Source organism: Ursus americanus, chromosome 16 (assembly GCF_024610735.1).
Source record: "Ursus americanus isolate L20-20 chromosome 16, mUrsAme1.1.p, whole genome shotgun sequence".
Lineage (NCBI taxonomy): Eukaryota > Metazoa > Chordata > Mammalia > Carnivora > Ursidae > Ursus > Ursus americanus.
Genome location: NC_142142.1, coordinates 43816034 through 43840605, shown reverse-complemented (window position 1 = coordinate 43840605; position 24572 = coordinate 43816034). Strand labels below are relative to the sequence as shown.

General features: G+C 53.5%; 1 protein-coding gene across 10 annotated transcripts in view; it reads left to right on the top strand.

The window, feature by feature from the left end:
* The window catches only part of PKNOX2 (PBX/knotted 1 homeobox 2), a 257373-nt gene extending 233685 nt beyond the window's left edge, over nucleotides 1–23688 (top strand). For 9 of the 10 annotated variants that reach the window (XM_087868315.1, XM_087868318.1, XM_087868309.1 and 6 more), the window contains 6 exons: nucleotides 1610–1739; nucleotides 2203–2300; nucleotides 3123–3242; nucleotides 19359–19435; nucleotides 20355–20533; nucleotides 21502–23688. In XM_087868315.1, the coding sequence (XP_087724441.1) occupies nucleotides 1610–1739; nucleotides 2203–2300; nucleotides 3123–3242; nucleotides 19359–19435; nucleotides 20355–20533; nucleotides 21502–21728 (831 nt within the window). In that variant the 3' untranslated portion in view covers nucleotides 21729–23688. The remainder of the gene's footprint in view (nucleotides 1–1609; nucleotides 1740–2202; nucleotides 2301–3122; nucleotides 3243–19358; nucleotides 19436–20354; nucleotides 20534–21501) is intronic. The other variant, XM_045798062.2, reaches the window with a different exon arrangement.
* Nucleotides 23689–24572: the final 884 nt, after the last annotated feature.

Below are 24572 nucleotides of genomic sequence, written 5' to 3'. Positions count from 1 at the left end.
GGGTTTCTAAAGCCTCAGTTCCTTATCTGTGCTCAGGGAGTTGGCATATGTGGCTTTTAAGGGCTCTTCCAATTTTTAGGCTTCAGAAAGTGGGCCTCAGTATTAAACTTGAATGTCTTCAGTGGGAGGGCCACGAGTTTGGCTCAAAGAAACTCTAGACCTTCCTTGGAGGCTGAAAGCCCAAGCTTCTCCGCCAGTCCTAAAATGAAAGGAAGCTAGGGGCCTTCTTTTCCCCCAGTGGTAGTCTATTTCCTTGACTATTTACCTGTCTGAATTCTTACAGCTCATGCATTATGACTCCAAGCTGTGCGCATGAGAGCGTCAGCCTAGATGGTCATCAGATGGGTTACCTGGTTCAGGCCTTGTTTTCAGATGAGAAACTGTGGTCGGAGGAGCTCAGACACCCAGGCAGGTCTCCCACCGCTCCTCCCACGGCACCCCAGTGGCCACCTCTCTTGCCTAGAGACCCCAACCTCTCACCCACCCAATTCCTTCACAAATTCTCCCCGCCCCCAGCAAGCGCCCAGCCGCCAGGCAGGGAGGGCTTATTGCTGCTTCTTGAAGGCTGCAACCAAGCTCCCTCCCGCGTGCATGGCATGCGGAGTTCCTCAACATCAGGTCCAAGCACTTCCTTGCCCAGCTGTGACACGGCAATAACGAGGTGACCAGAGTGCCAGGAAACAGTGCTCTTCTTATCTGCTTTGGAGGCTTCAAAAACAAAGTGCAAGGATTGTTTCCTGGGGCAAACGGAGGCTGGTGGGTTGACAGCGTGGGCCAAGGGGAGACTCTGTCTGCAGTGGCATTTTGTGTTGGCAGCCCGAGGAAGAGGAAGAAATCGATGAAATGTGCCGAGGGGTGGCTCGAGGTCGAGGCTCCTATGAGACGCCCTTAGAAGGCAGGTTGTAAAGAGGCTAGGGTAGCTGCTTTCTCTACTATTATTGATCAACGACGTTAGTAGCTGCCGTGTGCCGGCCACCTGAGTTAGGTGCTCAAGATACAAAGACAGAACGTTGGAGGCCGCTTGTGTGGGGAGCTTGCTGTAATAGATAATGAGATATCGGTATGTGAGGAGGTGAGGTTCCAGGGGCAGAGGGTGTCAGGGAAGGCATCTAGAGACAGTTCAGAGTGAAGGGTGAAACGGTGCTAGGCAGAGAAAGCCTGGGTCTTAGCCCTGGCCACACGTTAGTACCACTGGGGTAGTTTGTAAAACAACAAAGCCCCGGCCACACCCCCAACCAATTGAATTAGAATCTCTGGGGTTAGAACCCAGGCATCAATATTGGAAATTCCAAAGTGAAGCCGAAGTGGGGACCACTGATTTATGAGATGATTTGTGTCTTAGGTTTCAGAAGAATGGAATGGCTAAGTGGATAAATATTGTTGGTTGATTGGTTGGTTGGTTGGTTGGTTGGTTGGTTTTTAATATTGAGCTTTCTTATTCACTGCTTCTAGAAGGCCATGAGAATTGCCTTTCAGATTTGGGTCCTTGGAGGAGCAGGAAAAAGGGAGGAGGGAAGGCAGGAAGGGAGAAAAGGAGAGGAAGAGTTTGGGACTGTGGTTTCTAAGCACTTAGTGACATTGTCACAAACCACGCCCCCCTTACTGCCAGGACCTCCTGCAGAACTCCCCCAGTTCCATGTCTGGAGTCTCCAATAACCCCCCGGGGATTGTGGTCCCAGCCTCAGCGCTCCAGCAGGGCAACATCGCCATGACAACCGTCAACTCACAAGTGGTGTCAGGTCGGTGCAGGGGATTGTCGGGAACACTCCTGGGAGGAGAAGGGGTGGCCCCAAGGGGATTCCAAGGGGTGGGGGCAGGGTACCTTACAAACAATCTTAGGAAATGGGAGGAGTGCCCCCTGCCAAGTAGGGGCTTCCAGCTTAATTTCTTGACTAAAATGTTCTGTAAGTTTATAGATGGCTAGCACCGAGACCTGATTGTGATTATTTTCGAACAAATTTGGGTCAAAGTCTCATGAGTCCCTCAAAGACCAAGTAAAGCTGTTGTCCCTGCCCCCAAACACTTCCCACCAGAGGCTGTATTCTCTGGACCCCGTTCCTATCTCACCCCCCCCCAACAGGGGCTTGGGTACCTCTAAAAGAAAGGGTTTACATGGGAGTGCCAAATGAATTGGAAATCCTGCTTGCCCTCACTCCTACCCACCCCCAGGGCAGGGGACCCAAAAACTGGTTGTCTCCTCAGGTGGAGCCTTATACCAGCCAGTTACCATGGTAACCTCCCAGGGTCAGGTGGTCACCCAAGCAATCCCCCAGGGAGCCATCCAGATCCAGAACACACAGGTGAGTGTGCGTGCACAGGTGTGCACTCAGGTGCACAGGCCGGGGGGGGGGGTGGACAACCATCACTGTTTGCTCTCTGCTAGGCCCTTTACACAGTGACTCACTTAATCCTCGTTATTCCTCTAAGGGGTGTTGTTGCCCCCAGTTTACAGATCGGAAGCTGGGTGTCAGAAAGGCTTTATCAACTCCTGGGATTTCCCTACCTCTCAGGGTTACGTCGAAGGATCCTGCACGTCCTATCCCTGGTCCCTAGCCAGGGCCACTCTGTAGCCCAGTGGGATAGAGCGCACACACAAGGAGGGGGAGGGAGAAGATCTGAAGTCAGGCCTGAGACCTGACATTAATTCTGTCATCTTGGATAAGTCACCTGACCTCTCGGAGCCTCAGAGCTCTTATCCACAGAAGGGGGATTAACACCACCTGCACAGAGTCCTGCCAACTTCCGGGGCTGCTGTGAGTGCCAACCACGGTAATGGGGAGGAAGGTGCTTTGCAAACCATAAAATAACCTAGAAATGCTAATAACTAGTGGATGGTTTCTGGCAAATTTGTCTCTCCTCTGCGCTCTGCATGTCCCTGTTCCCTCTGTGTCCTCTCTGTCCCCTTCTCCTCCACCCCTCTTCCTCCTTCTTCTCCTTCTCCTTGTCTTCCATTCTCTGAGGGGCTGGTGCAGAGTGAAAGGAAAGGTGACCTCCCCAGGGCCCTAAGAATGAGTTGGGAAAGGGGGTTGGCAGCAAGAGCCTGCCGTCACTATGGCAACAGGTCCCTGGCTGCTGGTCCGCCAGGCTGCTGATGCTGATTTTTTTCTCCACGTGCCCTGAAGGTTAACCTTGACCTCACCTCCCTCCTGGACAATGAGGATAAGAAGTCCAAGAACAAACGAGGAGTCTTGCCCAAGCATGCCACCAATATAATGCGTTCTTGGCTCTTCCAGCATCTCATGGTGAGTGTGTGTGTATTGGGGGTGTGGTGTGGCAGCGAGGGGTACGAATAACGCCCCAGGTTCCAGACTCTGCTGTCATCCCCGCACCTGCAGAGGTGTGGCCCCAGAGAGAGGCTCTCTGATAAGGAGCTCGTCTTCCAGAGGCCAAGGCAGGGGAGAGGCGTTAGTGGGACCTAAAGTGGGAGGCTCTGTCTGGTGCTTGCTCCTGCCACAAGAAGTGTAATATCGAGTGAGGGAATGAGGCCAGACATATTCTGAAGAGAGCCAAGGCCTGGGCAAGTGTGTCACGGACGGGGTGAGATTCCGTGGGCCAGGACTGTGGTTGCTACAGGCGGCCCTGCGCTCTCCTTCCCTTCTCCCAGGGAAGGAAACATTGCTTCTCAGCCAGGGCTCTTCTGTTTCCCCGAAGTCCTCACGGCTGGGATAGCAGCGGATGTGTGTCCCCTTTTCCCTGTCCCTCTGATCAGCGCAGCCAGACGGGGCACCGTGCTGGGGAGCGGTGGCTGCCACCGTCAGGTGTGGAGGAGCAGCCCGGGGAGAGATCTCCTTCCTCACATAAGCAGCTCAGCTCTGGCGCCTTCATTGGCCTCTGCGGCCGCTTCCGTAAAATGGCGACAAAGCCTTGGGTATAAATGTAATGTCTACAAAGAGCCTGCTGTGTGCACTAACACGATAGCAGTTATGTGCTGTGTGGGTGTCAGTTGCAGACAGGACTGTGGCTGAATGTCAGGAATGAATTCAAAACTATAATCCCCTAGCATCATTCAAGAGTTAGAGCAAGAAATGCAGGCCAATGGCCATGTCTGGGCCGATCATGAAGGGTGCGTGTGCACACGCGTGCTGTGTGTGTGTGTGTGTATGTGTGTGTGTGGGTGGGTGTGTGTGTGTGCACGCACGTGTGCATCGGGGGGAGGGAGGGGGGAGGTAGATTCTGGAAGCACCAGCAGGCTTCCAGCAGTCTGCCAGGTCTCGGCCTGGCGTGGTGGTACAAAGATAGACCGATACAAGCAAACACCAAGACTGTCTTGGCCTGTGAGGAAGAACCAGGAGAGAGGGAAGCTCTTTCTTCAGAGGGGAGAGAAATGAAATGGGTCCTGGGAATTAATCAGTTGGTCAATCAACCACCCTTGATTTGAAATGGGAGTACCTCCAGAAGCCGTGGAGCCGAGCCCGGGCTGTGGTTCTCCGATATGGGCATCTTAGGGACTCAGGCCTGGAAGCACTGGCCCCGCACACTCAGCGAAAGGGAAGAATTGCTCTGTGGTGACTGATATGGGGCTGGGGCTCTGCCTCTCCCCCCACATGTCCGCCCCCCAGCTCTAAGGTCTTGGGGCCGCCCCAGGGCTTTGCTGAAGAAGCACACTTTGAAAGCACCATCTACAGAACAACGAGGAACCTAATTTGGAGAGAAGGGGCTGCAGGGCCGAGGGTCAAGGTGAGGAGAAGAGGTTGGAGAGACTCGAAGAGCCTAGTGAGGAAGCCTGGGAGCCAGGGCCGGGTCCATCCTCAGGCCCTTGGGAGCAGCTCTGACTCGGTGGCTGAAGATGGGGGCAGGGATGCCCAGACTTCTGCCTATTCTGGTTTTCCACACCGTCAGAGAGCCGCAGGGGCCCTGGGAGCCCGCTGTCCATGCTGTACTCCCAGCCCCACTCGTGGGAAGAGGGGCTCCCTAGGGAAGGATCTGTTTCTGTGCACTGGCCCATCACACCCAAGATGGGGGCAACCGCTCCTCTCCCACCGCTACTCCCCATCCCTCCCACCCCCCCGCCGAGCTGGCTACACACACCGCGGTGCGATGATGTGTAACTGTGGCCTGCGGGTGTGGTAGAAAGCTCATGGGCTCCTGAGGGGGCCAAACCAGAGCTCAGATCTAGACTTTACCTCTGTCTCTGTAACGTGGCCGCACTCGCCTCTTGTGAAGACTACAGGAAGCAGTGCAGTGATTGCTAAGACCCTGCACACTAGCTGCTTAATAAATGTTAGTACCCTGTCCTTCCTGCCCCACCTCCCCGACCCCATGCATTTTTGACGACTGGTGTGAACACGCCCACAGCCTCACTTCTGAGGGGGAGAAAAGGCTAGGAGGGAGAGGAGGCTGCCAGACCAACTCCCCCACCCACGAGCCTGGGCGCCCAGGCCAGTACCCCGCACTGACCCCCCTCACCCGTGCCAGGGCTCCTGCCTCAGCTCCCTGCCACTCTCCATTTGCATCTCGCCCCTGACGTAAGTCTGAGCCTGAGACTAGAGGGTCATCCTATCAGCCCCTCCTGGCTCTGTCTCCCCTCTGACCTTGGACTTCAGTTCACAGGCTGCCCTCTTCCCCCATTCCTGCTGAGCACCCCTCTATAGCTTTGGGTCGTTTCTTTCCACTCCATGGCCACCGCCCCCCGGACCGGGGATGGCAGAGGAAGGTAGAGGTGGAGAAGAGAGGAGGGGAGTCGCTGAGCACAAAGTAGAAGAGAAGGAAGGACCCAGATCAGCTCTACAAAAGGGACCAGGAACCATGGAGAGGGCTTGCTGAAAAGCATGAGTAAGACTTTCCGCCCACACCCTCCCACCCTGGACCCTCTCCAGCTCAGAGTGCACTCAGTGCGGATACTATTAATAAAGCACTTAACATCGGCAAAGTCCTCCCCCACTTCATGCCTTCCTCACAGCAGCCATCAGGAGAGGACAAGGGAGTGAACCCAGGCCTTTAAAACAAAGTCACAACTCAGAACTTCTGGACTGGAAAAGGACGGGGATGGGGAGAAGTCCAGGCTCTCGGGACACAGCCTGGCACAGCTGTCCTCTGCGGGCCCACACTGGGCCGGGGATCAGTCTGGCTACCCAGATATCGGTGGGCGCACAGGCGCCCCAAACCCCAGCTCAGGAGAGGCTATAAACAAGGGCACAATGAAAAGCAGACAGACTTCGAAGCCAGACAGACAGGGGTACGAAGTGAGGCCCACCACCAGCTGAGCAATCTCTCCGAGTCAATTTATTTGAAAAAAGATAATACCCATTTCCCACACTGATAAAAATTAAATGAGATAACAGGTATAAAGAGCCAAGCCTGGTACATAGGCACGTTTAAGAAATGTGAGTCCTCTTTGAGCTTTCTAGAACCGTGGACTAAGAGCAAGCTTTTGAGACTAAGGCCCGCAATGTGTGAAAATTAGAGGTGGATGCCTGATCTGTTGTTCTGATCCAAAACACCTACTGACTTTTACCATCATTTGACCTTAAAAATATATTGGCAAATACTGTCCCTCACCTGTTCTGTGTATATATGTGTGTGTTAAACGTACATGTCTCGTACCTCTGACTCAATTGTAAATTGCTCCAGAACAGGGATCATACGTTATACCTCTTACGTGGGCCCTTTATAGGATGCTATAGGTGTTACTCCCAAGACAGAGTAAAGGAGTTGGGGAAAATCTGGGTTATAAAAAGTTTAGCTCAGTTCGTGATTCTTAGTGTACTAGCGGCGTTGTGAATTCCTAAGAGGGGGCATGGTTAGAAGCTTTCCCCAGACATATTTGCTTACTCAAAGCCCCCCGCCCCTTGCTTTCACTGTGTCTTTGAGGAACAACTCTTGAGACTGTAGTTCTTGAGAAATCTAACTCTGCAGTAATGCCGTATGGGCATCAAGGAGCTAAGTTTTAGGAGAAAAGGGTAGAAAATGTATGAAAAAGGACAGATTTCAATATCCAGCAGATGTTCTCCTATCGTATCCAGTATAGTGGGGACAACCCACGTGTTGATTGGTTAATTGGAAAAGTTGGCCGAAGAAAGGAACAGCCATTAAAAAGATACATTTTATTTTAATTTAGAAGATACACATATATATTGATTTGCTAATGTCTTGATATAGGGCCAAGATCTTTTTCTGATGAGAGGATGTCCTTTTACTTGCACAAACCTCTCCTATAATAGAACTTCTATAAATTCCATCTTTATTTAACATAGGATAAGAACTTTGATGTCTGGGAAGTAATCTGGCTGTGGGATCTTTCTAGATTTTTGTTACGTATCCCAGCCTTTTACATTTGTCTCACGGATCCTCACGACAGGGCGGTTTTAAGGAAATCAGAGGCTCGAGTCTTTCCAAAGCATTCCACCTAGTTTTCTTAGCCAGAATAACTTTCTTGTTGTGCTTACATTTTACTGGTTGACAGAATAGTGAAATGACATGATTACACTAACGCACGTAATTGGCATAAACCAGTCTGGATACACACACTGCCGACTTCCTGATAAGCAGATAAATGGTCTAATGAACATTCTACACAGTAGCCTATTCATCTCGAGCATCTGGGACGACGTGAACGGCAGTGGCCGTGGTTTGCGGAAGAAACGGAGAGCATTGTACATCTACGATCTCGGTTAGTAGAGGTTGTTTATTCAAACTTCTGTAGTAAATGCTAGCTTTTCCTGTTGTCTTCTTTCCCTCGGGGAGAAGTTAGTATTCTTGGATTCTTTTTGTCCTGTGTCTAAGGCTTCTTGTCATTTCCACTGTTGTGTGGCGTTAGCAGCTAGAGAGATAGATTCCGATGACAGAACGCTCCTGAGATGGGACTTAAACCCCAGAGCCTTTTGGCTGTGAGACTGCAGTAAGATTGGGAAGGTTTCATCCATTAGCTGCTTGCGATTGGGTCCCTGAAGAATCCCGTGATATTTTCTTGCTATTGCATTTTGGCTGAAAGAGGCCAAACTCCTGCTGGAAGCGATCACTCCACGGCAAACCCAGGCTGGGGGAGAAACCCGGCAGAGGGTCCTCTCCACAGAGGATGGAGGGAGAGGGCTGCTCTTCCTGCCTGGCTTCTGCCCCCACCCCTCTGCTCCAGACCCCAGCGCCCCTGGCCCTGGCCTGGTCATTCTGCTCATTTCCACCCAAAATATGGCTGTTCTCTGTGCTGCTGCCACCAAAGCACAGGAGGAACATTATAGAATATTCTCTGCATGTGGGGAGATCCGAGAGAAGAAACCAAGCCCCCGCAGACCCTGCCTGACATCAGAGGAGCCACTGCAGTAGCCTCTGCGGCAGGCCAGATTCATGCTGAAAATCTTCGGGCATCATCTCATGTAATCCGCTGGCCAGCACAGAGCTGGGTAACACTATTATCCTCGTTTTTACCAGTAACAAAACTAGGCTCAAGGAAGGGAACAGTCCCCAACATCTCACAGAATTTGAACCCAGGTCTGTGGCGCCTCGGGGCTCTAGTTCCTCACCCACTAGGCTACAATGCCCCTGCACTGGCCCAAGAAACCAGAGCAGCTCTTGGCTCCCATGCAAAGTCTAGGTGAAGCAAAGGGGACCCGCGGCTCTCGGCGGCTGCGGTCAGCGCAGACTCTCCGTGGAGACACAGAGCCCTGTCCTGGGAGGGGGGCAGGAGAGCTATATGCCAGCCCTCGTTTTCAGATACAGTGAGGCCACCTCACCGTCCCTCGCTTCCCTCTCCCTTCTCCATCCCTCACATCCGCAGTGCCGGGGTGGCATCCGGCCAGCGCCACAGTTGTACCCTGCTCGTTGCCACCCCGCCCCACCCTGTGTGCGAGGTGGCTGCTCTCCCACCCGGCCACGCGCAGCTGAGGGCCTGGCTCCAGGGCCCTCATATGAACCCTGCGGCTGTCACAAAAGCTGAGTGCACAAAGTGCACCGGGGACCTTCTCTCTATGACTTTTTTTGAACTGAAATATAATTCGCATACCACCATCCACCCTTCGTACCTAATATCAGAGATTTGGTAGTGTTTTTAGAGTTGTGCAGACATCCCCACTGTCAAATTCCAGAATGTTTTCATCACTGGCAGAAATTCACTACCCCGCAGCTATCGCTGCCCCGCACCTAGAAACCAGTAATGGACTTTGGGTCTCTGTGGATTTGCCGATTTCGGATCTTTCACACGAATGGAACGTATCACACAGTCTTCTGTGAGCGGCTTCTCTCACTTAGCACAGGCTCCCGAGGGCCACCCGTACCATACCACATCCGAGCTTCCCTCTGTTTCATGGCAGACGGACAGACCACATTCTGTGGATCCGCTCGTCAGCTCACGCACGTTTGGGTTGTTTTCACCTCTCGGCTTCTGAGTAAGCTCCTGTGAACATTCCTGCACTGCATAAGACCTGAGCCTGTCCTGGTCTTAGCAAGTCTTTGTCAGACTCCCAGCTCTTCTCGCCCACAGCACCGCAGCCTCGCATGCTGGGCTTCTCCCCGCTGGGGGACACAGGCTGCCGCACACCCGGGTACAGCGCGTGCCCTGCCCGTGGGCTCCCGGCCAAGGAGGGGGTGTGGACGTGAAATCCAGCTGGTTGCCTCTGTGCCTCGGTGTGATCCTCGGTGACTCGCCAAACATGCTTTGTGTGTCTTGCCGCCTTCCCTGTGCCTAGCATTGGATTAAGCCCCAAGGACGTACCCATCTATCCCCGTCAGAGACCCACTTACGGGACCCGTCTCCAGCTCTCTTACAAGCACTGATGTCTCTTACAAACAGAAGAGTGTGGTCTACGGAACGGTGCGGTACAGGGAGGCAAGCTCTGGATTTGGGTGTCTCGCCCCTTCTCACCTAGCCAGGCAACCTGAGGCAAGTTGCCTGACCTCATCAGGGCTCAGGCTCCTCTGCTCTGAAATGGGAATCTCGATATCCAGCTCATAGGATTGTTGTGAGGATGGAATAAGACGAGTGTGAAAGTACTTCGTTCCGATCCAGACACAGCTACTATTGCAAATGCCTCCCGTCTCACTCCGGGACTCCCCATCATCTGCCCTGTCTCAGAAAAAGCTGAGAGAAATCTTGACACTTCTAGGGACTCTGTGGGGAAAAGTAAGAACACTAGAAAAGCAAAAAAACAGCTCAGAGAGACTTAGAGGGACCATTTTTGTTCCAGAATATCTTGTCTGCTACTTTTTCCTTTAACTTTGTCACACGATCTGAAATTCCACTCATCAGAGATCCACTTAAAAGGACCCAATGCCTGTCATAACAGATGCCAACGGAGAGGCCAGGATGCCATCATTCACTCACAGCTCAGTATGAATGAGTTCCAAGCTTACTTTCTTATTCTCACTCAGCTAAGATCAGCTTCATGGGAAGAGGGCCAGTGCTTGTTGGTAGCAAATGAAGATTAGAATATGTTTAACACAGCATTTGAGGAGCCAAACCAGAATGGGGTGCTGGGGGGAAGGGTTCTAGTAATTCTTCTTCACGTCTTCAAGGCCCCTGACCTTCTGAGAATCTGATGAAAGTTGTATCTACATCATCGCGAATATAGTTTCAGGAGATTTGACCCTGAAGTCCTCGCAGCCAGAGGCCTCAGATTCGGATGGCTGACTGCAAGGTCACATGGCAGCCCTGGGGCTTTGAGAACAGGTGCTGAGAAGTGCCAGCAGGGTCCAGGAAAAGGCAAGAGAATGAAGTCTGTGCTCACCCATCTCAGAATTTCCTCATTAGGAAATTAGAGCAAGATCTGTTGTTTGTCCCTGAGTCCTATGGGCTCCTTTTCACCAGGACACAGACCTTTAACTAAATCAGCCTTTGGGGGCTAGCCTGGAAAGCTAGCTATTAAAGAAATAACTTGTTTCTATGGGAAAATGTGACCTAAGTTCCAAATATCATATCTATCCACTAACACCTGAGTTTCAGGTATGAGACATGATTCCAGCACTCGAGGGACCGATAATTTAATTGGGGAAATGAATTATACGCGTAAACCATGAGTGGTCAACCGACGATATAATCAAGTGCTAGCATGCACGCACACACTCAAGGAGTCCAAGAATGGAGGAAGCAAAATAGGTGAGAGGAGTTGGGCCATCTGTGCTGGTCAGACGCACCCAGATTAGTGTGTCCGGGACTGAACATCACATTTCAAGACCTCCTTTGACAAGTTGTATCCAGAGAAGAGCAGCCAGGGTGGGGAAGTGCTGATCAAATGACTCTTAACGGGAAACATGTCATATGATGAATGGTTAAGGGGACTGGGGATGTTCGGTCCATAGAAAAGATCTGTTCCTCTAGGGCCAGCATGGTATAGTATAAGGAGCAAGTGTTTTGGAGGCAGACAGACCTGAGATTGATCCCAGCTCCATTTTTCTACTTGCTACGTGACCTTGAACGGGTCAACTAGCATCTCTGATGTTAATTTCCTCTTCATGAAGTAGAGATGATGGTACCCACCTGTGGCGAAGATGATCAATATGTTAAAAAGCGCAGTGCCTGACAGATGGTCTAGCCCAGAGGTGGAGCGGACGCGGTTAAAGATACAGGGGGCGTGAGTCTCGGCTCTGCCACTCGCTGCTCGGATAACCTGGAGCCAGTTCTTTAACCCCTCTGGGCTCGGTTTCCTCATGCGTAAAATGTGAATAATGATGCCTGTTGCATAGGTGCCTGGGAAACTCGATGAGAACACATGTCAGGTACTTGGACAGAGTACTCCGTGAATATTGTAAGGATTCAAAGTTAGCCAAAAACCGTAGGCATCCAGTGAGTGGTTGTGACTCTTGCTCTGAAGTGCGAGGTAGTGCTGTAGGCTTCTGTGTGACTCCGGACGACAGTCTAGGCTCTCTGGCTGGAGGAGTAGGGGGAAGCCTTGAGTTCGGTAGAAAGACCCTCCCAACCATCAGAGCGAAGGGCTGCCACTCTGAACGTTGGCACCGCAGAGCCGCACTTCCTCGCCTTCTTCAGGATGGCGCGCACAGAAAATGATAGGAAACCAACCACTCTGCTTACAGCGGGGGACCAGCTGGGGGACTCCTGCTGGCCCAGACCCCATCAAGCCGCCCCAGCACTGTCTCTGCGCCCCTGTACCTTGTTTGGGGGCATCACTGAAAGCATCGGTGTCAAGGACGCCTGCCCACTGGGAGAGCTGGCCTCGGGGACTTCCAGGGCTCTGGGCATGATTGAGATGTTGCTTTTAACACGCCCTGCGCGGGATGCTGACACACAAAGTGAGGGTTTCGTGGAGGAGCTGCGAGCTGGACGAGGCCTGGCAGGGCGGCTAGGATTTAGGATGGAGTCAGAAGAGAAGGATGAGAACTCCCTCCCGATTGACCATCAGTGCCCCTGTCTGGCCTGTGATTGTCGCTGACCAAAGAGACGGACCCCTCCTCCTAGAAATCCTCCTCTCCCCTTCCTCGCCGCCCTGGAGCCTGGGGAACTGTGCAGCTCCTTGTCGGGCCACAACAGCTGTCTGTCCCCCGCTGCTCGGGCGTCTATACCGGCAGAGCTTCAGGCGACGGTGCACCGGGATCTGGAAGTCAGGCTGACCATGGCCTGGCTGCATTCATCTTTCCGTGCCAGAGAAGCATGAGGTCTTGGATTCCTGCCTGTGATGTGAACCTGCGTTCTCCCACCCACCCTTCACTGTAGGGACAAAGAGAGAACAGACCCCTGGAGGTGGCCCGCAACTCCCCAGGACAGACGGAGAGCGATGGAAGCCACGGTCCCAGGTGGCTTCAGCAGCACTGAGTCCCAGGGAAGGAGGCGAGACTGGGGGTCCCCATCAAAGACAGGGCCTTGTTGACAACTGGCTGGTCGGCTGCAGGGTTGGATGGAGCTGATCTGGGAAGACAGGGGGTGTGGGAGCCCACTCGCTTGCCCTGAGCCCCAGGACACTCCACGGGGGCCTGCAGCTCTCAAAGGTGCCACCCGAAAAATGGCCAGTGGAGACTTACAGCTTCACAGCATCCCCCACCCCCAGGAAGCCTGAGACCCAGGCTAGGGGAAAGCACCCCATCATATGTGCACAGGGGCTGGAGCAGTCCCGGAATCCAGGAAATAAAACCATTGGAAAGAGGAAGCGCATCTCTCCACGGGCGGAAGGAGCTGCAGGGGCTCTCGCCATCTGTCAGAAGAACCACCTGTGGCTTTCAAAGAGAGGGAGCGACATGTGCCAAGCAGCAGATTTATTTTATTTGTCATTTATTTATTTATTTAACAAACACTCACAGAGCGCCAGGCACCATTCTAAGCACCTTTCAGATATTAACTCACTGAATCCTTATTACCACCTCGGGGTAGATGGAATTATTTTCCCCATTTTACAGAAGACAAACCCAAAGAACAAGCTCAAGGTCTTGAGCTGGCGAGAGACCAGTATTCAAAGCCAGACAGCATGGCTCTAGAGTTCATGTTCTTACCCACTTCTTTTTTTTTTTTTTAAGATTTTATTTATTTATTTATTTGACAGAGAGAAAGATAGCCAGCGAGAGAGGGAACACAAGCAGGGGGAGCGGGAGAGGAAGAAGCAGGCTCCCAGCGGAGGAGCCCGATGTGGGGCTCAATCCCAGAACTCCAGGATCACGCCCTGAGCCGAAGGCAGACACTTAATGATTGAGCCACCCAGGCGCCCCTGTTCTTACCCACTTCTTACTGTGCTGCCCCGAAAACCCTCTAGAAAGCTGACCTGTGTGCTTCCATAGACCCTAAGTACCCCAATCTCCTCCCCACAAACATGCATGGAACAATCACTTGCAGGAATGGCCCTTGTAGTAAATAGGGCAGCCTGATTCTAGGAAGAATTCCCAGGGATTCTGACTCACTGATGCTCCCCACCATCTCCCACTCATCTTCCCTTGTAAAGGCTCACAGGGAATGGTGACAACCACCAGTTACCCCTTAGGTTCCTATGATCATCCATTCCACGAATACATACTGAATGCTTACCATGTGTCGGGCATTTTCCTTGGCACTGATGAGGTGGGGGTGGAAAGAAAGATGGGGGTCCCTTTCCTCAAAAACAGATAGCGTGTCTGGTTGGGGTGACAGACAACTAAACAAAGCATCTGTGTAGCACATGGAACCCTGGGTAGGGTAAGCGCTCAGGCTCATAGGAGAGGTGTCCCAGCAGGAATGAGGCACGGGGCGGGGGGGGGGCAGGTTAGGCATGACCAGTCTTGCTTGCTGCAGCATGACGAATGGATTGAAATAGAAACCAGAGGGAGGGAGAATAGTTCCAAGATTGCAGGAGGGTGAAGAATGGGAAGGTGGCAGTTTTTTTCTAAGGGAAAACTATACAGCAATGAAAATGAATAGCTACAGTAACAGTGAACAACTGCAGATGAGTCTCACACCTGTGCCGTGGAGTGAGATCCTGCACGCCAGTGGATTCCGTTTATATAGGGTCCAAACACCAGGCAAAAGTAAACTATAATGTTTAAGGATGTAACATAGATAGGAAAACTATAAAGAGAAGCAAGAAAGTAGGGGGCACCTGGGTGGCTCAGTCGTTAAGCGTCTGCCTTCGGCTCAGGGCGTGATCCCGGTGTTATGGGATCGAGCCCCACATTGGGCTCCTCTGCTGGGAGCCTGCTTCTTCCTCTCCCACTCCCCCTGCTTGTGTTCCCTCTCTGACTGTCTCTCTCTGTCAAATAAATAAATAAAATCTTAAAAAAAAAAAAAGAAAGAAAGAGGAGCAAGAAAGTAATTACTGTAAAAACCAGGTTATCTTTGGGGAAGACATCTTTGAGGGTAGTGTTTGGGAAAGGGCACAAGGGGGCTTTTGCATGCTGGTACTATCCTGTTTTTCGACCTGGATGGTGGTCCCATAATAGGTAAAGCTATACATTTTAGTTCTTTGGACCTATCTGTGCGAGTACAATTATAAGAGGGAGGGGAGTAAAGAGGAGAGATAAAAGAATGGAAGGTCTGCACATGGTACATCAGAGGAAGAAAGAGGAGTCCCTCTGGTGGCTCACTGGGCTTCTCTCCACCCTAAAAGGCTCGTTTTTTCCCCACTTAGCATCTGTGAAATCTGGGTGCACCCTGCCATCAATGGCACCTCAGATGTGATGAAATGTGATTGTTTCAGAGCCCCTTACCATGCCGACTGCCCCCGTGGGGTTGGCATCTGACACTGTTTAGAGCAAGGCCAGGCCCACAGAGTTGGGCCTGCCGCAGGGCGCGTGCCCACAGTTGGGCAGGAGCAAGAAGGGAAGAGGGCTGTCGTTGACGCCAGTGCCGTGCTTGGTCTCGGGTGGAGGGCGGAAGGAAAGGAAGGGGAAGGAAAGCTGGCTCCAAGCCCGGCTTCACTGGCAGCACAAGGCCACAGACACCAGCAGGCCGCTCCTTCTCCCGCGCTCCACCCCTCAGTGACTGGCCGGCCTCATGCTTTTCTGCCTGCACCAGGAGGAGGAAGGACAGTCTCGGAGTGGGCTCGGGGTGAAGGAAGTGGCCGGGGACCCAGGAACCGACCCTGGCCACACTTTTTCCAGACCCAGCACCCCAGGTGGAACTCACCCTTCAACTGAAAGATGCCTTCAGCTTCAATTCAGGGCAGGGGAGACCTGTGTTAGGAGGCTCATGTCAAGATGTCAGAAAGAGGTGGCAAAGAGTTTAGGCCAGATTTTGGAGGAACTTCCTGATGGCAGCTGGGCCACCACGAAACACCTCCTGCAGGTAAACGCTGCAGTTCCCTTCTCTGGAGACTGCGCGGTTGGCTATGGGACGTCTGGGAGCTGCGCTATGTTGTTCAAAGTCAGTCCGTGAGGCACACACACTTTACCTGCATTATCTCATTAAATCAGCCCCCAAGGCCAAGAGCTACGTGCCATTCTGTTATTTCCATTTTAAGCCAAGGAAACTAAGGACGGGAGAGTAAGCAACAAATCGCCAAGCTCACAGAGCCGGTAAGTGACTCGACCTTTCCAGAGGCCGTGTTCTTGACCACCAGGCAGCTCTGCCTATAGTCACGTGAGGCTCCATGTCCGCCTCCCCCCCCCCGCCGAGAAGGATCTGTCATTCTCTGGTCCATTCTGTATCTCTTTTTCTGCAAGGATTATCTGCTTCCAGAAAGCTGCTGCCTGCTTCCCTCCCACCCCCAAAGGAGTTCTTCCAGATAGTGACCAGAGAGTAGCTACTATGGCTTGATGGCTTACCACGCTCTCACTTGATTCCTCTTCCCGTCCTTGGCCAGGAGCCTTTCCAATTGTGCTAAAAGTAGCACTGAGCAAATCAAGGTCTGTCCAGGGGCCAGGACTATTTTGACTCTGTCCTCAGGAATCATCTGGTCTAGGCGTGTACAAGCTGGACTGCTCCTATGAGCACTCAGATGTGAAGCCAGGAATGTTCTGGCCGACACACCTGTCCCCGGAGCCGGGCCAGAGCTGCCACTCACCCCATAGCCTCCACCACGTGCCTCCTGAGATGCCGGTTCCAGGCGGGGTTGGTGGTGGCCTTTGCACAGTCAGAGGATAAGAGGTTTATATCTCTCTCCGTAAGAGGACAACCAGCCGGTTTCCGTGACACTGCCTCCCACCCTCTCCATCCAATGGGAGCACGTTAACCTCTGGATTTACGACATCCACTCAGAATGGAGGCCTGCACCAAGAGCCTCCTTAGAGCACACCCTCTCCCTCCATGGGAGGCTGAAGGATTTCCCTCCCCGGGGGTCTTTAAGAGTGGACGAGACTTGCATCTGGCTGGCTTCCCTGTAAGTCTGGGTGCAAGGCTCCTGCCTGGAAGGCCCATCCCCGCCTTTGCTGGGACAACTTGGCCATTCTTCAAAGGCTCGCTGAAGTGCCACCTCTCTCAGGAAGTCCTCCCTGACCAGTTGGGCCCACCCTTCTCTTGCCCCCCAAGGGGAATAAACACACTGCCCCTTAATAGAGGCTTTCTTCCCCCTTTGTCTGTAGCCTTTGCCTCTAAGCGGTGAGCTGCTCCAGCCACGAATCTTTCACTCCCCGGCAGCCAGGAGGTGGCAGCTTCCCCTCACCTGCGGGCCGATGAGCCACAGGCTCTGCTCGGGGAAACAAGGCGGCTGTCTCCCTCCTGTGTCGGTTCCTTCACACGTTCCATACACACACACCGAACATCTACTCAGCCTGGGCTGGACACTGGAGAGCCAAGGTCTGCTAAGACCGGGTTCCTGTCTGAGAGCAGCTCCCCAGTCTCGTAGGGAGACCTGTTACCATCCAGCGGGCCGAATGCCGTTATTCAAACACGGCCGCAAGGTACTCCGCCGCAGGAAGTCAGGAAATGCCTCACAGGGGATTTGCTCTGTGACGGGTCTGCCCAGAAGCCCAGAAACATACACTGTGGAAAAGTCGGGGAAAGAGCGCTGCAGCGGCGGGAACAGCAGGTGCAAGGACAAGAAGGCACAGAAGGGCCGGGAAGGCCAGAACGTTGCCGTATTTTTGCTGTGTTCTCAGACCAAGTGGCCATGGGCAGGGGGCTGCTTGGCTCCTTCTCAAGAGTAGGGAAACTGGAACTCCATGGAAAGGAAAACAGGACTTGGGCCCACCTCCTACCCCAGAAGGTGTCCGAAGCAGAGAGCCCCTGCTTCTCTGCCCCCTGGGGCCGGCCGTCTCGCCTCCCAGCCTTCCTCTGTTCCTTCCCAGTTAGGATGAGATCGGCTCCTGGGACACGATGTGTTTTCCTGCCTGTTAGAATCTTAATATTGTATGACTCACAAGGCCCAGCCGCCCTGGCATGGCGGTCAGGGTCGGAGGTGTGAATTACAACAACACGTGACCCCGACTCCTTCGGGCCGGGGGTGCCGGGGCCAGCTGCAGAGGCTGCTTGCCTTCGTCGCTGACAACGAGAGCACTTCCGAGGCTGCTGCTCCCGTGCTCGTTCCTCAGACAGCCTTAAGCCCCTTGCACACATCATCCCATAGTAACAGTAGAAAGAGCCACCTCCTCGTGAGCGCGTTACGAGGACAATTTCACTCAATCATTAGATGACTTTACGACGTAGGGCTAAGGGACATGTCATGACGGAGCAGAATCTGAGGCCCAGCCTCTGGGACTTCGGAAATCCCGAGCAGCTCTGTGTAATGCCACCTTAGTCGTAAGGAATGGCCCTGGTGGGAGGAGACTGGACAGCTTGGCCCTCTGCCCTAAGAGCCCTCAGATCTCCCCTCGCTTCAGGGAAGGCTGCCACCCACCCCGACACTCATCACATCTTTACCGCATCCCTACTGGGTACAAGGTGTGGTGTGGGGACCTGGGGAAGACACAAAGACGCAGAGACCCAGTCACCGTGTGGCTCACCACCCAGCAGGACCCACAAGGACCCCTATTCCACCACCACCCAAAACTGTCCCATTCTTAATGTGACCTATACGGCCTTCCCAACGCTCTGGCCAACCGGTTTCTCCTTCTAACCTTCTATAGGGCCCATTACCCAAACCACCCAACCTTTGCTTTGTTTCTGCTTTCTTTCGCTTGGGAGTCATTTGCATGTCATTTGCATGTGGAAGGCACTGGGGATACATTAATAAGACGAATTAATAAGACATGGTCTCTGCCCTCATGAAGCACAGCCTAAGAGCGGAAGACAAGCATGTCATCAGTGCAGGGACCGCAGTGCCTTGGGATGCCACTTCCTCACTCACCCCCACAAAGACACAGACTCAGTCTTACAAAGGGGCAGCATGAAGTAAGGGGAGGGAGACCGGACCAAAATGGAAAGAACTGAGTTCCAAGCTGGTGCCACCCACCCGCTCCCCCCACCCCGGGGGGAACATTGGAGAAGTTACTCAGTTTCTTCAGCTACAAAGTGGGAATAACAATACTTAACCTGCCTACCTTATGCAACTCAGCCATGTGCTTTGTTAAGTGAGATTAAGTGCATGACAACCTTTCCCAGGTTACCGAATATTCTACAACTAGGAGTTACCATCGTATTTATCTTCTGTCTCCTGGGAGGCCTGCATAAATCTGGGCACAGAGGAGATAGTAAATTTCAGTGAATTTAAATTGAATTGGTTCAGATACCCCCATTTACCACCTTGATAGTCCTATGGGCTTTTGAGGCCATCCTCAACCTAATACTAATAATGCTTGACCTGCCTGCTGGGGGTTGGCTGTGAGGACCAAGTCAGGATGTGAAAGTGCCTGGAAGCTATCAATATTGAACCATACTGACTCTTGGGAAACCAGTTTGGTCCCCCGTCTTGGGGGGCTGCGCTGAGGGCCCAGTGGTCCTGACTGTGTAGCCACAGACATGGGACAGCCTCCCCAAGCCCTAGTTCCATTGCTTTTGGGAAACAAACATTGCACTTTCCCCAGTTTAGTCTCCCAAACCACTGGGCTGCCTGGACCAGGATAGCGCCTGTGACATAGGCATGGTCTCTAGGGGGACCAGGCCACCATGTGCCCACCCCGCATTAGCCCTTCACCTCTCATTTCAGCACCCCTACCCCACGGAGGATGAGAAGAGGCAGATCGCAGCCCAGACAAACCTCACCCTCCTGCAAGTAAATAACTGGTGAGTTATCACCCGCCCAAAGGCTCTCAGATCTGGGGGCCACTTGCTTGGCAAGGGAATGCATAGCAGGGAAAAGAGACAGCTCAGCCCAGCCCAGCTACCACAGCAATCCTCCCCTTTGGGCTAGAAGCAGAAGGCTAGAATCAGCCCAACTGCCTCGAGCTTCATCTGCAGCTTCTCAGCGCCCTCTGCTGGGAGATTGTGTCAGGAACATCACTGGAAGCTTCTGGCCGAACAGAAAGCCCAGCCCCGCCTGCACTGCAGACACACACAGGAATACAGGCATCCAAGGTCTGGAGCAGCCGCCAGTGGTCATCTGGTCTACCCACCACCTCTGTGACCTGAAAAACTACAACATTCAGCAAAGCTGGGTGGGAAGGAGGAGGGAGGGTTGGCTGTTCTGACTTCACAGGCATCTGTTTCCCCCTCTCTGTGTCTGGCTGGGCTGCCACAGAAATCTCAGAGAGCAAGGTCTGGTTGGGTGGGGGTAGACCCAAGATTTGGGGCCCTGATCTGAGCCCTGGGCCCTGAAGAGAAGTTAGAGTTTAGTGTTTCTAAGGGGACCCCTACTTCCTCTGTTCAATCCTGACGAGTCCTGAATGGAGATTTCTGACGCTCCTCACGCGTCCCTCCCAGTGCTGGTTGGGTTACCAAGTTCCAGGTGATTACCAGGCTCCTTTGTGGTTACCAAGCTCCAGGTGATTCCATGAGCCCGGCAGTGCCCAGGGCTCTTCTCCCAGCTAGGCTTTCACACCCTAGCTAGATGAGCCCCCAGTCTGCTCTGTACAGTGGATCAGCTGCTGAGAATCTGGAAGTGGCTCTCACTCCCTGCACACATTCGTGCACGCGCACACACACACACCCCGCAATGCCAGGTGGGGTGATTAACCAGATCTCTACCACCTTTACCCCCGGGCAGGTTCATTAATGCCCGGAGGCGCATCCTGCAGCCCATGCTTGATGCCAGCAACCCAGACCCTGCCCCTAAAGCCAAGAAGATCAAGTCACAGCACCGGCCCACCCAAAGATTCTGGCCCAACTCCATTGCTGCAGGGGTGCTGCAACAGCAGGGTGGCGCCCCGGGGACAAACCCGGATGGTAAGAACTGGGGGTGGGTGGACTCTAGCCTGGGGCTGGTGGGCGGACCTCCAGACAGGCTCTGCAAAGACACAAGGGCTGTGACAGTGGCAACTCGGTCACAATAGTGATCTCCATCAAAGGAGATGCACAGGCCTGAAAGAAGGGGATGTTTTTGCATATATTTTCACAAGCCAAAAGCAACCTCACAAAGACAAGTGGGCGTCCATGGTCATCTGAGTCAGTGGCTGCTCAGCAGAGCCCCCTCCTCACTCCCACACCCACCCGAAGTTGCATAGCGCCCATGAGTGTCTGCATGGCTCCCCAGGAGCCAGGGCCATCTATAAATATCAAAGCAGGCAGCTGGCTTGTGAACGGAGGCCAGGAAGAGCTTTGTTTTCCCAGCTTCTCCATCACACCCTCCATATACACTTTTCTAATTGCCGGTCGTCTGGTGAACAATGAATAATTCAATGAGCCAGACGTTTTATAGCTTGGCACGTGACGACAGCTCTGCAGGGAGGTGGGGTGGAGGCGTGCATGTGCACGTACATACCTTCACGTGCCACTCTACGGTTGCGTTCAGGGTCCTCCGTGCTGGGCAACTGCCATGTCAGGTGTCCCGGAAATACCCAGATTTTGAGCTAGAGGGACCAAGGGGAGAATCCCGACTTCATCATGCCTGGCTGTCACCTTGAGCTAATGAGTTAACCATCTTGAGACTCAGTTTCCTCCTCTTTAGAACTGGGATGATAACACCTACCAAACAGAATTGTTAGAAAGTCAAAGTATTTAATGTAATATTGAAGATGCTCAGTGAATGGTGACGAGGAGCGCCGCTGCTTGGGAAGGGGCAGGGAGTGGCTGAGAAACGCGTGGATGGGGAACTTCACATCTGGGACTTGTCGACCACTCCATGAGCCAGTCCCTGCCACTCTATCCAACACTGAGGTTCCTGGGCCTGACCCTTGCCACCTTCTCTCGCGTAGGTTCCATCAGCTTGGACAACCTGCAGTCCCTGTCCTCAGACAATGCCACCATGGCCATGCAGCAAGCTATGATGGCCGCACACGATGACTCATTGGATGGGACAGAAGAAGAGGATGAGGATGAAATGGAAGAGGAGGAGGAAGAGGAGCTGGAGGAGGAGGCCGACGAGCTTCAGACGACAAATGTCAGCGACCTGGGCTTGGAACACAGTGACTCCCTGGAATAGTTGGCAGCCCAGATGGCACTGGTCACCGAGCAGGAGAGGAGTGTCGTCAGGAGGGCTTCAGCGGGGGGAGGGGGGCGGGGGCAGGGGCAGGCAGCACCAAGGAAGTTGGGCCCTAACTTCCCCAAATCAGCAGCTTGAAGAAATGCAGAGGAGACACCTGCTCCTTCCCAACTACCAAGCTTCAATGAGCACCCCAGCCCCCCTTCCCTGAACTGCGCAGGACTCCGTTTGCGGGGCCAGTCAAGCAGCCGACACGGAAAGGCAGGAGTGAGAGCTGGACTCACCAAATCCCTGAGGACAGACGGCACCCATGCCCCCCCCACCCCGCTGGAGGACTTGAGTTGTTTACAAGCCCTGCACTGTGAGGCGGCTCAGGGCTGTTCAGAGTGAGCCTTGCCAGGGACAGAGTTAGGAGGAAAGGGAGAGTCACGGGGTCTGGGTTCCACCCCCATGAGGTTCTCAGCTCCTTGACAGACACTCAAGGGCAGGAGGAGCCCAGACGCATCACCAGTGGCTAGCAGAGTGGGAGGCCCTGAGGGGGCCGATCCTGCAGATCAGAGTGGGACCCGGGCTCCCGAGGGCTCCCGCTCGTCCCTCCACGGACCCGTCTCAGGCACGGGCAACCATGGACTTGGGAGAGAGGGCAGGGACCACCACAGCCACCTTCTCTCCCTCTCTCCCGGAGATGAATGGTAAGCTGGCAGGCTTAGACTGTAGGGGGCTAAGCGGCTTCCCTTCCCCTGGGTTGGCTCCAGGACCCAAGGAGATGGCAGAGCTCGGAGCCATATCAAGGTGACTTTGGGGACCACAGCCATCCCTAGGTGGTCACAGAACTCCACTCCTGTAACAACAGGACAATGGTGTCTTATCCCAGATGTTCCAGCCCTCAGATGGAGCTCCTCAGATGTCCCGGCCCTCAGCCCCCCATGGCTGTCCCCCTGCTCCCAGGCTGACTCCACCAGCCCCCATTCTCTCTTCTTCATTCTATCCTTCAGAGAAGGCAGAAGAAACATTGGAAAGAAGCATCCAGTCCAGTGGGAAGCCAGGGGTTGGAGAAGGTGCTACGTCCCTCTTCCCATCGATATCCAAAGTGTGGGCAAGGGCCCAGAGAAATGGTGCCCCAGAGCCAAGGGGAGCCCCAGCCCACACACCTCGCTGATCTACCCACCCCCATGACCCACAGCACTGGAGGAACTGGGGCTCCCTTGAGGAGGAGGCTTTCCACCACCTGCCCTCACACCCACCCCAACTTCCAGGCCCCCAGGACTGACACCCCCTCCTCCCCTCCTCTCCCACCCCTTGGCTGTGAATGACAGGACTGATCACACGTGTGTTTTCCATTGGATTTAATTTAATGGACTTGCAGCTTCATTTGTAAATTGTGCATTGGCCATCTCCTTCAGTGGCAGGATGCGAGTGGCTACCTGGCTCAAACTGAGGGGACCCTCAGGGCCCTCTGGGGCTTCCCCTCCCCCACCTGGTTGGGGTGGAGCAAAAGGATGGTCGCTTTCCTGAGGTCTCCCTGAAATGAATGTATTTCTCCCCCAAAAGAGCTGATATTTAATGTTTTAATAGGGATTTTTGAGAAACAAATAACCTTATTTATAATCTGGGTGATCCAATCATTTTTTACTCCCTTTTGATGCCATAAGTAGAGGAAAGTCTAGCTTTTTTGGCGTGAGACTTTTGCAATGTGCAGTGGGATAAAATACATTTCCTTTTCTGGTTCGTTTTTCTTGCTCTCGCTCTCTCTCTCTCTCTCTCACACACACACACACCCTTTCACCTACCACTTTGGACGGCGACCCACCCAGCACAGGCACACCCGCACACATGCCCACACATCCTCCTCCCAGCCCCTCCACCTGCCTAATGTTATGCAACCTCCTTCTGATGTATCCACCAAACCAGTACTGAATGTGGCCGAGAAGTTTTCAGTAAATCTTATTACCTACCATAATTCTGGTGCGCAATTCTTTTTCTGTGATTAGTGGTTAGTGGGACCTTGGGCCGGAGAAAATTTGGAGGCCTCAGCCTACCTCTTGTTGAACTGACTACCCATGGAAAGGAACAAGGGAGAAGGCTCTCTGGGTGACCTCAGTTTACCTGTCTGGGCATGACGACAGCTATGTTTGGCACCCACACTGCATACGTGTCCGGCTCAGAGACAAAGAGATTAGGGAGAGGAGCCCGGAGGACGCTCTGCACTGCCCTCTCCTGGCAATTCTCCCCCATAGCAGCGGCACCCTCAGAGTGTGGTCCCCTCTTCCACCACACTCTACCTCCCTCAAAGGCCTTCGCTTTTCCCCCGCTGCACCCTAGGCTCCAAGGGTTTTCATCCTCAAAGCTGGTGGCACCCCTGCCCCTCCCCCAGCCCTCCCACGTCCACCCAGGCCCGGGAATGAGGAAGGAGAGGAAGTCTTGACTGCTGCTTTTCATCCTAGAGCCGTGTCCAGAGAGGAGCTTGCCCTCTGAACCCCAGGGCTCAGCACTGAATTCCCGGGGGCAAGTGGAAGTTTAGGCACAGCTTCTCCCCCCAAGTAAGCAGCCTTTCTTGGTACTTTCAGCCCAGAGTTTTTCTTACCTGGGCAGTGTTGGTGAGATGTCCAGGGCATCGGTTTAGGAGCAGAAGGGGGCGTTCCCTGTTCACATTCACAAAGCCTGGGGGGTCTACACTTACCTGCGGACACCCTCCAGCCAGGCTGCAGGCTGGGAAGGGAGTGCTCACATGGGCAAAATGGGCCTGCACGCAGCTCTGATCACTGCTCCCTGGGTCACTGCTCTCAGACCTGAGCCTCCGGTCATACCTGGAGAGTCTGCAGAGACCCCGCCACTAGGCAGTGA